At 40.9% G+C, this 15,241-nt stretch overlaps 1 protein-coding gene across 2 annotated transcripts in view; it reads right to left on the bottom strand.

The window, feature by feature from the left end:
• The window catches only part of Nasp (Nuclear autoantigenic sperm protein), a 45,166-nt gene that overhangs the window by 10,845 nt on the left and 19,080 nt on the right, over positions 1 to 15,241 (bottom strand). For both annotated transcript variants that reach the window (XM_053792100.2, XM_053792101.2), the window contains exons 7-10: positions 13,078 to 13,165; positions 12,698 to 12,827; positions 7,978 to 8,179; positions 7,171 to 7,313 (exon numbers count right to left, since the gene is read on the bottom strand). In XM_053792100.2, the coding sequence (XP_053648075.1) occupies positions 7,171 to 7,313; positions 7,978 to 8,179; positions 12,698 to 12,827; positions 13,078 to 13,165 (563 nt within the window). The remainder of the gene's footprint in view (positions 1 to 7,170; positions 7,314 to 7,977; positions 8,180 to 12,697; positions 12,828 to 13,077; positions 13,166 to 15,241) is intronic.

The raw sequence follows: 15,241 nt of genomic DNA, 5'->3' as shown, positions 1-15,241 counted from the left end.
GTCGATACTGGGGCTTGTGAGGAAGGACGCGAAGATGCGAGAACAGACCGAGTTGTAGTCGGGACGTCAGAGCCAAGGACAGCAAAAGGATTAGATGCCGGAGCGGCTATGGGAGGGGTAACAACAGAGGAGGCTGCAGAAGATGGGACCCCAGAAGTGGGGGGATGTTTGGAAACACGAGAATAAGAAACACGGGGTAGTCTCCCTTGGAGGCGGAGATGAGTAACTGCCATAGCATAAGGGAGACCTTCTGCCTCTTTGAGGCAACGGATTTCACGTTCATTTAAGTAGACCTGGCAACGGCGGAAGTACGAAGGGTGAGCTTCATTACAATTAAGGCAAGATGGAGGTTGACTGCAAGATGTATTAGAATGGTCGTCGGCACCACAGACTGGGCATTCGGCCATAGATCTACAATATTTCGCTGGGTGACCAAAACGCCAGCAATTTCTACATTGTTGCCGTGTAGGTATCACCTTTCGAACTTGTAACCGATGTCCCGCGACATATACAGAGGACGGGAGTTCTCGGCTGTCAAAAGTTAAACGAGCCACATTGCAAGGGTAACATCTCCGCCCCCGGGCAGGAAGGACATAAGTGTCTACTTTGAAGATTGGGAGATCCTGGAGTTCCAGCTGTTCAAAAATGTCATTGCCACAGGACTGAAAATTCTGTTGGACTATGGTATGGGGCAGAATGACAATACCACTACAAGAATTGAGAGATGTTTTTCAATAGTGATAGGAGTAGTATCGATATTCGAAAGTAGAGAAAGATAAGAACATAAGAACATAAGAACGAAGGAACACTGCAGAAGGCCTACTGGCCCATGCGAGGCAGGTCCAAGTCCCTACCGGCTTAAGCCAATGCACCCAACCTAGTCAGGTCAGGTCACATTGACTTAAGGGAGGAACACGGCAACCGACCTGTTAGCACAAGCTATCAGGTCTAACTCACACCCACCCACATCTACTCATGTATTTATCCAACCTATTTTTAAAGCTACACAACGTTCTGGCCTCTATAACGGTACTTGGGAGTTTGTTCCACTCATCCACAACTCTATTACCAAACCAGTACTTTCCTATATCCCTCCTGAATCTGAATTTTTCCAACTTAAAACCATTGCTGCGAGTCCTGTCTAGGCTAGATATTTTCAGCACACTATTTACATCCCCTTTATTTATTCCTGTCTTCCACTTATAAACCTCAATCATATCCCCCCTAATTCTACGTCTTTCTAGAGAGTGCAGTTTCAGGGCCCTTAGTCTATCCTCATAGGGAAGGTTTCTGATACATGGGATCATCTTTGTCATCCTCCTTTGTACATTTTCCAGAGAATTTATATCCATTCTGTAATACGGTGACCAAAACTGTGCAGCATAATCTAAATGAGGCCTAACCAAGGATGTATAGAGTTGAAGAACAACCTGAGGACTCCTATTATTTATGCTTCTTGATATGAAGCCAAGGATTCTATTAGCTTTATTGCGAACACTTATGCACTGTTGTCTTGGTTTCAGATTACTGCTAACCAGAACTCCTAAATCTTTTTCGCAATCCGTAATATTAAGATCTACATTATTTAGTTTATATGTGGCATGGTTATTGTCCTGTCCAACATTTAGAACTTTGCATTTGTCTATATTAAACTGCATCTGCCACTTCTCCGACCACTGCATCAGTCTATTCAAATCTTCCTGGAGTGCTCGAATGTCCTCGTCAGAATGAATTCGACGGCCTATTTTGGTGTCATCGGCAAACTTGCCGATGTCGCTCTTTATGCCCTCATCTATGTCGTTTATGTAGATTGTGAACAGCAGGGGGCCCAACACTGACCCCTGTGGAACACCGCTCGTGACGCTTCCCCACTCTGATTTCTCCCCATTTATGCAAACTCTCTGCTGCCTATTTGTCAACCATGCCTCTATCCAGGAAAAAATTTCTCCTCCTATTCCATGTGCTTTAATTTTCTTCAATAGTCTCTGATGTGGGACCCTGTCAAAAGCCTTACTGAAGTCCATATACACAATATCATATTCGTTACCATGATCTACCTCCTCAAATACCTTAGTGAAAAAAGTTAATAAATTCGTAAGGCAGGAACGTCCCTTTGTAAAACCATGCTGAGATTCGTTGATTAATTTATGCTTTTCAAGGTGGCTACGAACTGCCTCGGCAATTATTGATTCCATAAATTTTCCCACTATGGAGGTTAGGCTTATTGGTCTATAGTTCGAAGCTAAGGACCTGTCACCTGTTTTGAAAATAGGTATCACATTTGCCATTTTCCACTTATCTGGCACCATGCCAGTTTGTAGTGATATGTTGAAAAGATTAGCCAAAGGTGTGCTAAGCTCCTCTTTACATTCCTTTAGAACCCTTGCATACAGTTCATCAGGGCCTGGGGATTTGTAAGGTTTTAATTTATCTATTTGCCTAAGGACCATGTCACTTGTGACCCTAATAGTGCACAGTTTATTATCGTCCTGTTCTACATAATTTATCATTACTGGAATATCACTGGTATCCTCCTGTGTAAAAACTGAGAGGAAGTATGTGTTAAAAATTCTACACATTTCCTTATCACTGTCAGTGAGCTGACCCGAGGAACTTTTGAGTGGGCCTATCTTGTCCCTGATCTTACTTCTGTATACCTGAAAGAATCCTTTTGGGTTAGTCTTCGATTCTCTTGCAACTTTAACCTCATAATCTCTTTTTGCTTTTCTAATTCCCTTTTTTATTTCTCTCTTTAACTGAATATATCGATTTCTTAATTGCCCCTCTCCTCTTTTGATTTGCCTATATATGCCTCTCTTTTGACCAATCAGATATTTTAATCTATTGTTCATCCATTTAGGATCATTTTTGTTTGATCTGATTTCCCTATTTGGAACATAATTTGACTGAGCAGCTAGAACTATGCCCTGGAAAGCATCATATCGGCAACCATCACCACCTACCTGACCCCTAGTCAGGTCATTCCAGTTCAGCCCACCTAAGTAATTTTTCAGTCCTATGAAATCAGCCAAGCGAAAGTCAGGGACGGAGACTTGATTGCCATTATTAGGGGAATTCCATGATATGTTAAAACTGAGTGATTTGTGATCACTCTCCCCAAGCTCATCATTAACCTCAAGATTATTAATTAGTGTTTCCCTACTGGCAAGAACCAAGTCAAGGAGGTTATTTCCCCTAGTTGGCTCTGTCACAAACTGTTTTAAAAAACAATCCTGGATCGTATCAAGAAAGTCACCCGACTCTAAATTTCCTGTCAAATTGCTCCAGTCAATCTGTCTATAGTTGAAATCTCCCATTAGCACAACATTTTCGTATGTAGATGCCTTACGAATTTCGTCCCATAGAAGTTTACTGCACTCCCTATCAAGATTTGGGGCCCTGTAAATCACACCCAAAATTAGTTTTTCTCGGCCCTCGAGAAGCTGTAACCAAACAGATTCAGTGGCTGACGCTTCTAATTTAATATCTTGTCTAACACAACAATTTAAATTGTCTCTGACATACATCGCTACTCCACCACCTTTCCTGTTGACCCTGTCAGTGTGGAATAATTTATAGCCTTGTATGTGACATTCAGATGGCATCTCTCTATCTTTCAGATTGAGCCAGGTCTCTGTTATAGCAATAATATCTATGTTTCCTGCACTTGCAATTAATCTTAGCTCATCTATCTTATTTCTAACACTCCTGCTATTAGTATAGTAAACCTTAAGGGAGCTAGTCCCTTGCTGCCCTCTGCTGTCCCCCTTTGTTTTCTGACCTGTTCTATTGTCTTTATTTATAACTTCATGCTGAATGCCTTTTATACATTTACTGTTTCCAACCCTAGTGTTGCAACCTGCTTGTTTCCCACACACACCCATACCTCTATCTTCCATCAGTTTAAAATCATAGGCATTTCACCAATGGCCTTCTCAATCGAGTCTGCAAGTGCTACCACCCCTGCCCCAGAGAGATGAACCCCATCCCTTGCATACATATCATGTTTGCCATAAAAGTTGTTCCAGTTGTCAATGAATGGGATTGCAAGTTCCTTGCAGTATCTGTCTAGCCAGCAATTTACACCAATTGCCCTAGACAACCATTCATTTCCTACTCCCCTTCTAGGCAAGATGCTACATATGATTGGGATCCCTCCCTTAGACTTAATGAAATCTATAGCTGACCTGTACTTATCTAGCAGCTCTTCGCTCCTACCCTTCCCAATATCATTTCCACCAGCACTGAGACAGATAATGGGCTTGTTCCCATTACCTGACATGATATTATCCAGTCTGTTGACAATGTCCCCAACACCAGCTCCAGGGAAGCACACTCTATCTCTCATCTTCTTATTCCTATTACAAAAAGCACGGTCAACATATCTTACCTGAGAGTCACCAACCACAAGAATGCGCTTACCTTCATTAGCAGGGGCAGTAGTACCCTTACCTTCACTGGCCACTGAAGTACATTCATCCTGGAGAACAGAGAAGCGATTTCCTACCTTCAGATCTTCACTCTTAACTTTCCTTACTCTGATGCGCCTCCCATTACTGTGAACAACTCGCCACTTGTAGCAGGTGCTGGGCTGCACCTCACTGCTGGTACCCGTTGCTACCTCCCCACCTACAGCCTCCTCACAGTGAGAGACAGACTGCACCTCACTGCTAGAAGCCTCATTCCCCACATCTCCAACCACCTCACACTCTCTCCCAGGCCCATTGAGGTGGACCTTCAGCCTCCTAATCTCCTCCTGGAGAAGCAAGACCTCCTCCTTCAACTCTCCAAACTCAGTTTTTAAAACACTGCAGAAGCAAGCCATGCTTTGTAACCGTCCACGCTAATCCCCAAAGCAGCTCAGGGTCTGTGACCTCACGTGACGACTGACCACTGAACACTGACGACTGACCACTGAACACATGAGCTTGGGTAGCATTCTGGACAGTGACGATGCGCGTACCGCTCTTGAGCGCATGAAATGAAATATCTCTGCCAACATGACACAGGAGTGCTTTGCCAATACTATGGTCAGAAAGGTAGGCAGAAGAAGTCGGTCTTAAAGTAAAGAATTTAGTCCATTGTGTGGTCCGAAACTGAGCGTGGAGAGGGAGTGCTTGACGTGTCGGTCTTTTCCGAGTAGAATGGGAAGGTAACGAAGGAGCATCAGGAGATTGACGTTGGCGTTTAGGAGTAGGACCGGAGTTGGTCCGGCGTGAAATGGGTGGGCGATTCGAAAATTGCCGTACCGTAGAGGGAGAAGCCGGAAGCATAGTCAAAGGAGAGCGGAGTTCAGACAAATCGAAGGAGTCAGTCAAAGCCCCGGTACCTGAAGCGGGTGAGGAAACAGCACCAGCAAGAGGTACAGGGGCATCAGGAGTGTCCGAAGAGTGGTCTAAACACAAGGCAGGGTCAGAATGGGGTGTGGTATCAAGAAGGGGCCCAGGGGTAGTGGGTTCATGGACTAGGGCTGCCATGGTTAGGTTACTCCTTTGCTTTTTGTTTTTAAGAAAAAAAAAAAAAAGAAAATAAAATAAAAATAAAAAAAAAAGAATAAAAAAAAGGGGGGAGCGGGGAGGAATAGTTCCCAGGAGGAATGAAAGGGCCGGAAATCTCCCTCCGCGCCCAAGAGGACCTCAGCACCGCTAGTAGCGCAGATGCAGCATGGAATCCGTGCCATACCCTACCCTTCATGCCAGTAAACCAGCAATCCGGGATAGCAACCTCACATCTGCCGAGCTACCTCGGTGGACAAAAGAGAGGGCGGCCGGATATCCGCCATAAAGCATACCTCCTTCGGCCACCACCCCCGGAATCCGAAAGGTGGCTTCCAGAGATACACCCGTCGCCCGAAAGACACCCAAAGCTACTCCGGGATACCGGAGAGGGATCGGGACATCCCCAGGCAATCCAGATTCCACGGCAAACTACGCCACCGCCAAGAACCTCAACGGAATGGGATGGACCCCGGTGTCCTTTCCCCTACCTAGGAACTAGCGTGCCTGTGGGAGAAATCCCAAAGGCCAAAAAGAGGAAGGGCAAAAGGGAGGGGTGAGGAGGAGGAGGAGAATGGAAAAAGGGGAGGATGGGATAGGGGAGGGGAGAATGGGGGGTAATTAGGTTCGGTCTGAGGAAGAAGACCGACAGGGCTAATTCCTCAGACCAAGAGCCTCTTCACCACGCCAAGGAGCCCCCCTTGAAGAGGCACTTTCTTCAAGCATTTGCCAAATGCCTCCAGTGTCTCGATTTTTATTTAGGGGTGTGAAGCCCAAGTTTATACATTTCTATCCACAATCTTTTATAATTTGTTTAGCCGCTTCAGAGTATTCACTTCCTTCATACTCTTGAATAACAGTCCTACCTTTTATCACCTTTCTATACAAGATTACATACCATTACAATAATAATTTCAGTTTTTTCTTTCTACACTCATGGGGTCTAATCAAAGCCTACTGGATAATTTTCTTTAATAGCTCTCCTTATAAAAAAAAAAATTTAAGAAATTTATGAAGGTATACTTACCACACCATCAGTAGACTGTTGGCAGGGATTAAAAATACTTTAATGAGGCAAGGTGGTTTAGTATGCAGTTACTGTAATTATCTACATTTTTCAGTTACATTGATTTCTCCAATTAATATTAATCAACAAAGACCACATTATGCAAATATTACAGTATACTAGAACTCTGCACAATTCTCAGGTTCAGTAACTAAAACTAATGGGCAGCAAGAATATGGAAATCTGACATTTTTATTATCACTGACTTTGGCAAAGGAAAATAGCAAGCAAGTTTAGATCAGTTACACATGCAATGAAGGTAAGGCAGATCTTCCTAAAGAAAGACTGTGGGGGACAAGAGATAACTGTCCCATAAATGAATTGTTAGATTTAATATTTTCAGAATTTGTATTAAATTTTGTGAAGGGCTTAGTAATTAAAGATGACATTCATGAAGGCTGAAGGCAATCCAAGTCTGTAGAAATATTTACATTTTCAACTATTATAGTCAAATATTCAGTTTCAAGATTCTTCACATAGATGCTAAACTTGCGCCATCTTTCTTCACAGTATTTAATAAATTTCCAACTAACCTATTTAGAGTTACCACCTATCCATTAGGTGCTGCAGAATTGTCTAAACTGTTGTCTATGCTACGAGTCAACAAACCTTGGCTGCCTTCTGCAACTTCTCCTTAGTGTCTTTCTTCATTTCCTCCATGTCTATTATTTTTTCCTTTATTTCTGGCAAAAGTTTATTTAGTTCGTCAATTTCTCCTTGCTCTGTGTAAAATGGGTCTGGTCTTTCAGCAGCTGAAATAAAAAGTCACTAAAGAAAACATGAACACTTTCCATTATTTTGAAGTATCTTGAGGCAGGACAATTTTTCTTCCTGAACACTCATGCAAAGGCAATTTAACAAAGAAAAAAAAAATGAAAAAGAAAAAAAAAAGTTGATATTTTAAAATTGCACCTAACATGCATTTTTTATTGTAGGTAATCATGAGGGGAGGGATTTTTTTTTTAATCTAGCCATCATTTACTAGCTGTCTTACCAGAAGGATGCAGACATCACACCAAAGAACTGCACTCTTCCAACTCTTCCTTTCATCTACCATACCTTATTACAGTCCAGTGAAAGAGGCAAAGTACTACCTCTCATTCAGTATGAAGATTTAGCAACTCAAATATTCCTTCTAGCTTAGTTTAAAGAAATTAATTTCTGAAAGATTGTGCTGACAGGACGAACAGGACATTACTAGTAGTTAACCCGTGAATGGTCCAAACGTATATATACGTTTTTTCAACATTTGAAAGTATGTAAAAAAGTAGATTTTTTTTTTTTTTGTTACATTTGAAAATGTGTAAAAAAAAAAAAAAAAAAACGTATATCTACTTTTATAGCACTACACATGTGAACGGAGATCTGCTTGGACCGTTTACGGGTTAAAGCACTAGCAGAAATTACATAGCTTACCATCTTTTTTCTTTTGTTCTTCTGTCCAGTCTTCCTTTTCTTTTATCCTTTTATTAAGGTTGCAGATCCTCAAATCGATCACTTTGACTGCTGCCTGGAAGCTTTCTACAGCTTTGTCAAAATCATCAGAAAAAGAATGGGCAACACCAAGATGATAATGAGTTTCTGCCAAACATCTGTCGTCCTCTTCAAGGTGTTTTTCCTGAATGGTTTATTAAAAAGTTTAAGATAAACACCCGTTACCTTTTACCATATATTGTACAAAAGGACAAAGACACTCTTGCTCATCATTCCACATGTGCTTAATGAATAGTATATATAAAAAAATTTACTTGCCTTTGTATACAGTCTTCAGCCTATTCAAGCATGTTAATAAGAAAGGAAAGGGAGAAAAGAAAAAAAAAAAGTGGGGGATATGGCAAGTACTGAAGCTTTTATTCAGAATATTTTACAGGCTTTTAGTAATTACTAACTAACTAGACAAACTTTAGGTAGATCCTGCAGCAATAAAAAATTTTTAGCCAATGGTTAACGGAAGACAGCTTAATCATGAACAAGTGTATAGCTAAAAGAACGGTTAGGCAAGTGCAAATCAAAGCTAGTAATACAATAACGTCTGTGTGCAGGCAAAATGGAAAAGTTTGGCCCTGCATTTATATGGTAGTAGGTTGGTAGACAGCAACCACCCAGGGAGGTACTACCGTCCTGCGAAGTGAGTGTAAAACGTAAGCCTGTAATTGTTTTACATGATGGTAGGATTGCTGGTGTCTTTTGTCTGTCTCATAAATATGCAAGATTACAGGTACGTCTTGCTACTTCTACTTACACTTAGGTCACACTACACATACATGGACACATTTATTTATACACACTCATCTGAGTTTTCTTTGATTTTATCTTAATAGTTCTTGGTCTTATTACTTTTCCTTTTATATCCATGGGGAAGTGGAATAAGAATCTTTCCTCCGTAAGCCATGCGTGTTGTAAAAGTCAACTAAAATGCCGGGAACAATGGGCTAGTAACCCCTTTTCCTGTAAAGATTACTAAAAAGAATAAGAAGAAAATTGTCAAAGTGGGAAGTCTGAATGTGCGTGGATGTTGTGCAAATGATAAGAAAGAGATGATTGTGGATGTTATGAATGAGAAGAAACTGGATGTCCTGGCTTTAAGTGAAACAAAGCTGAAGGGGGTGGGAGAGTTTCAATGGAGAGGAATAAATGGGATTAGGTCAGGGGTTTCAAATAGAGTTAGAGCTAAAGAAGGAGTAGCAATAATGTTGAAGGATAAGCTATGGCAGGAAAAGAGGGACTACAAATGTATAAATTCAAGGATTATGTGGAGTAAAATAAAGATTGGATGTGAAAAGTGGGTTATAGTAAGCGTGTATGCACCTGGAGAAGAGAGAAGTGTAGAGGAGAGAGAGAGATTTTGGGAAATGTTGAGTGAATGCGTGGGGAGTTTTGAATCAAGTGTGAGAGTAATGGTGGTTGGGGATTTCAATGCTAAAGTGGGTAAAAATGTTATGGAGGGAGTAGTAGGTAATTTTGGGGTGCCAGGGGTAAATGTAAATGGGGAGCCTTTAATTGAGCTATGTGTAGAAAGAAATTTGGTAATAAGTAATACATATTTTATGAAAAAGAGGATAAATAAATATACAAGGTATGATGTAGCACGTAATGAAAGTAGTTTGTTAGATTATGTATTGGTGGATAAAAGGTTGATGGGTAGGCTCCAGGACGTACATGTTTATAGAGGGGCAACTGATATATCGGATCATTATTTAGTTGTAGCTACAGTTAGAATAAGAGGTAGATGGGAAAAGAGGAAGGTGGCAACAACAAGTAAGAGGGAGGTGAAAGTGTATAAACTAAGGGAGGAGGAAGTTAGGGCGAGATATAAGCGACTATTGGCAGAAAGGTGGGCTAGTGCAAAGATGAGTAGTGGGGGGGTTGAAGAGGGTTGGAATAGTTTTAAAAATGCAGTATTAGAATGTGGGGCAGAAGTTTGTGGTTATAGGAGGGTGGGGGCAGGAGGAAAGAGGAGTGATTGGTGGAATGATGAAGTAAAGGGTGTGATAAAAGAGAAAAAGGTAGCTTACGAGAGGTTTTTACAAAGCAGAAGTGTTATAAGAAGAGCAGAGTATATGGAGAGTAAAAGAAAGGTGAAGAGAGTGGTGAGAGAGTGCAAAAGGAGAGCAGATGAAAGAGTGGGAGAGGCACTGTCAAGAAATTTTAATGAAAATAAGAAAAAATTTTGGAGTGAGTTAAACAAGTTAAGAAAGCCTAGGGAAAGTATGGATTTGTCAGTTAAAAACAGAGTAGGGGAGTTAGTAGATGGGGAGAGGGAGGTATTAGGTAGATGGCGAGAATATTTTGAGGAACTTTTAAATGTTAAGGAAGAAAGGGAGGCGGTAATTTCATGCACTGGTCAGGGAGGTATACCATCTTTCAGGAGTGAAGAAGAGCAGACTGTAAGTGTGGTGGAGGTACGTGAGGCATTACGTAGAATGAAAGGGGGTAAAGCAGCTGGAACTGATGGGATCATGACAGAAATGTTAAAAGCAGGGGGGGATATAGTGTTGGAGTGGTTGGTACTTTTGTTTAATATACTGTATGTATGAAAGAGGGGAAGGTACCTAGGGATTGGCAGAGAGCATGTATAGTCCCTTTATATAAAGGGAAAGGGGACAAAAGAGATTGTAAAAATTATAGAGGAATAAGTTTACTGAGTATACCAGGAAAAGTATACGGTAGGGTTATAATTGAAAGAATTAGAGGTAAGACAGAATGTAGAATTGCGGACGAACAAGGAGGTTTCAGAGTGGGTAGGGGATGTGTAGATCAAGTGTTTACATTGAAGCATATATGTGAACAGTATTTAGATAAAGGTAGGGAAGTTTTTATTGCATTTATGGATTTAGAAAAGGCATATGATAGAGTGGATAGAGGAGCAATGTGGCAGATGTTGCAAGTATATGGAATAGGTGGTAAGTTACTAAATGCTGTAAAGAGCTTTTATGAGGATAGTGAGGCTCAGGTTAGGGTGTGTAGAAAAGAGGGAGAATACTTCCCGGTAAAAGTAGGTCTTAGACAGGGATGTGTAATGTCACCATGGTTGTTTAATATATTTATAGATGGGGTTGTAAAAGAAGTAAATGCTAGGGTGTTCGGGAGAGGGGTGGGATTAAATTATGGGGAATCAAATTCAAAATGGGAATTGACACAGTTACTTTTTGCTGATGATACTGTGCTTATGGGAGATTCTAAAGAAAAATTGCAAAGGTTAGTGGATGAGTTTGAGAATGTGTGTAAAGGTAGAAAGTTGAAAGTGAACATAGAAAAGAGTAAGGTGATGAGGGTATCAAATGATTTAGATAAAGAAAAATTGGATATCAAATTGGGGAGGAGGAGTATGGAAGAAGTGAATGTTTTCAGATACTTGGGAGTTGACGTGTCGGCGGATGGATTTATGAAGGATGAGGTTAATCATAGAATTGATGAGGGAAAAAAGGTGAGTGGTGCGTTGAGGTATATGTGGAGTCAAAAAACGTTATCTATGGAGGCAAAGAAGGGAATGTATGAAAGTATAGTAGTACCAACACTCTTATATGGATGTGAAGCTTGGGTGGTAAATGCAGCAGCGAGGAGACGGTTGGAGGCAGTGGAGATGTCCTGTCTAAGGGCAATGTGTGGTGTAAATATTATGCAGAAAATTCGGAGTGTGGAAATTAGGAGAAGGTGTGGAGTTAATAAAAGCATTAGTCAGAGGGCAGAAGAGGGGTTGTTGAGGTGGTTTGGTCATTTAGAGAGAATGGATCAAAGTAGAATGACATGGAAAGCATATAAATCTATAGGGGAAGGAAAGAGGGGTAGGGGTCGTCCTCGAAAGGGTTGGAAAGAGGGGGTAAAGGAGGTTTTGTGGGCGAGGGGCTTGGACTTCCAGCAAGCGTGCATGAGCGTGTTAGATAGGAGTGAATGGAGACGAATGATACTTGGGACCTGACGATCTGTTGGAGTGTGAGCAGGGTAATATTTAGTGAAGGGATTCAGGGAAACCGGTTATTTTCATATAGTCGGACTTGAGTCCTGGAAATGGGAAGTACAATGCCTGCACTTTAAAGGAGGGGTTTGGGATATTGGCAGTTTGGAGGGATATGTTGTGTATCTCTATACGTATATGCTTCTAAACTGTTATATTCTGAGCACCTCTGCAAAAGCAGTGATAATGTGTGAGTGTGGTGAAAGTGTTGAATGATGATGAAAGTATTTTCTTTTTGGGGATTTTCTTTCTTTTTTGGGTCACCCTGCCTCGGTGGGAGACGACCGACTTGTTGGGGGGGGGAGAGAAAAAAAAAAAAAAGAATGGCAGGGAAAGAGTATAGGTAAGTGTAAAGTTGATAAATTAGAGTATCAAGATTGATGGACTGACCACATTGACTCAAGGCTGAGGGACCAATTACCTCAAACTACACCTGATTTTCAACCTTTCTTTTCTGTATTGGCCGAGGAAGCCACTGGTTGGCAAAATATTTCCACAAAGATACTAGAGTGTTGCACAAGTGTAATTTATCACCCTGTACTATGCCTGCACTTAAGACATAAATCTTAATGAAACTGCTGAAAAGATTCTTATTTCATGGACAATGCAAGGCATTTAACAAAACCACTAGTTTAATTTTCTCAAGATTGCTACTCAAGACTTGTATTAACGATTTCTTACTTGTATCTCTAAGCACTGTTTGAAGTCTTCAATACCCTGAGCATAGTTTTCACTCTCTAAGCCAACTTCTCCAAGCTTTAAGTACACTTGTGCTACTTTCTTTATCATTTCAGGATTAGAGTCTTCTTGTCTGGAATATAAAGAAAAGCAATACTATTCTATAGTTCATTAAGGTATGGAAATTCTGGTTGAAATTTCATAAAGGACTTAGTCATTATAGGTTACCATAAGTTTCATTAAGCTGCCTTTCAATCCCATCAAGATACTTAAGTTTCCTCTGAAAATTAAATAACTCAAATATTTAAAGAAAATCAACATAAATAACATTCAAATTTCAAGCCTTCAAACTGGTATCCCCCAGCATAAAGACCCAAACCTACTTTTTGAATATAACTTTGGCTAGCTCCAGCATTTCCCATGCCAGTTGCAAGTTAGACACTTCCTCTTCATCTTCCTCAGTCTTCTCACCTAGAATAAGGTTTAAAGTCGTTAAAAATGCTTTTGAAAATACATGCATACTCATGCCTGTATAATATCAATATAAGAACCATTGAAGAATTTAAAATGTCAATTTGACAATTACAAAATATTTCTAAACATTCCAGTTGTGCTACAAACTAAAGATTAACCAGCCCTTAAATGCTTAGTAGCTACAGTACTAGCAAATACAGTGGACCCCCGCTTTACGATCAGCTCCCAATGTGACCAATTACGTAAGTGTATTTATGTAAGTGCGTTTGTACGTGTATGTTTGGGGGTCTGAAATGGACTAATCTAATGCACAATATTCCTTATGGGAACAAATTCGTTCAGTAATGGCACCTGAACATACTTCTGGAATGAAATAATATCGTAAACCGGGGGTCCACTGTACTAGTATAATTAGGTGCATTTGAAATCCAAAATGTATCCCGCATCTCTGTACCTCAGGGCATGTGATAGGAATAATACAGCACAAGTTTCTACTGCAGTTTAACCCCTTTCAATGTTGGCCCTGATGTATCACTGCTTTACAGCTAGTGTCGGTCTTGTAATAAAACGCCATGAGCTCAGCTCATAAGCTGTAAGCAGTAAATTTGGGACTAGATATGAGAGAATGAGGTTATGCAATAAGTGTGCACCATATAAAAAATCCTGCAGCATGAGAAAAAACAGCAACCATGTTTTTGGTTTAAAGCAGCAACTGTGCAGCGTATTTCATATGGTTTCAATGGTTGTATTCTCAGTTAACCATAGAATTGAGGAGGGAAAAAAGGTGAGTGGTGCATTGAGGTATATGTGGAGTCAAAAAACGTTATCTATGGAGGCAAAGAAGGGAATGTATGAAAGTATAGTAGTACCAACACTCTTATATGGGTGTGAAGCTTGGGTGGTAAATGCAGCAGCGAGGAGACGGTTGGAGGCAGTGGAGATGTCCTGTTTAAGGGCAATGTGTGATGTAAATATTATGCAGAAAATTCGGAGTGTGGAAATTAGGAGAAGGTGTGGAGTTAATAAAAGTATTAGTCAGAGGGCAGAAGAGGGGTTGTTGAGGTGGTTTGGTCATTTAGAGAGAATGGATCAAAGTAGAATGACATGGAAAGCATATAAATCTTTAGGGGAAGGAAGGCGGGGTAGGGGTCATCCTCGAAAGGGTTGGAGAGAGGGGGTAAAGGAGGTTTTGTGGGCAAGGGGCTTGGACTTCCAGCAAGCGTGCGTGAGCGTGTTAGATAGGAGTGAATGGAGACGAATGGTACTTGGGACCTGACGATCTGTTGGAGTGTGAGCAGGGTAATATTTACTGAAGGGATTCAGGGAAACCGGTTATTTTCATATAGTCGGACTCGAGTCCTGGAAATGGGAAGTACAATGCCTGCACTTTAAAGGAGGGGTTTGGGATATTGGCAGTTTGGAGGGATATGTTGTGTATCTTTATATGTGTATGCTTCTAGACTGTTGTATTCTGAGCACCTCTGCAAAAACAGTGATAATGTGCGAGTGTGGTGAAAGTGTTGAATGATGATGAAAGTATTTTCTTTTTGGGGATTTTCTTTCTTTTTTGGGTCACCCTGCCTCGGTGGGAGACGACCAACTTTTTGAAAAAAAAAAAAAAAAAAAAATTCTCAGTTTCTTGGTCTCATTTGATAGAATGGAAGATTTATTACAGAATGACAATTTTGATTAGTTTCAGAACTGAAAGCCTATCAGACATGGCATTCTCGGTAATCTCTGGCTCTGATTCCACATTTAACAAATTGGTAAAATTTCACAAATAAGTGTACACACTGACAAATTGGTACACAAACTGAACTTATGGGTCATAGTCTGTCTCTAGGAAGCAACAGCCATTCAGACGAGGCTATTCAAATGAATTTAATACTACAGTGGTCCCTCAATAATCGTCCGGCCTGAAAGTCGTCCATTTTGGAAATAGTCCTGTTTTTTCGTCAAAATATTGGCTCGCAAATGGTCCGGTAACTCGCTAATAGTCCTTCGTCCCGGACGTGTACTCACGCTCTGAGCCGCCTCGGCCTTTCCTTCCCAGCCAGTGTGCCATTGTTTACC

The sequence above is a fragment of the Cherax quadricarinatus genome, chromosome 61 (assembly GCF_038502225.1).
Source record: "Cherax quadricarinatus isolate ZL_2023a chromosome 61, ASM3850222v1, whole genome shotgun sequence".
Lineage (NCBI taxonomy): Eukaryota > Metazoa > Arthropoda > Malacostraca > Decapoda > Parastacidae > Cherax > Cherax quadricarinatus.
This window is presented reverse-complemented; position numbering and strand designations above follow the sequence as displayed.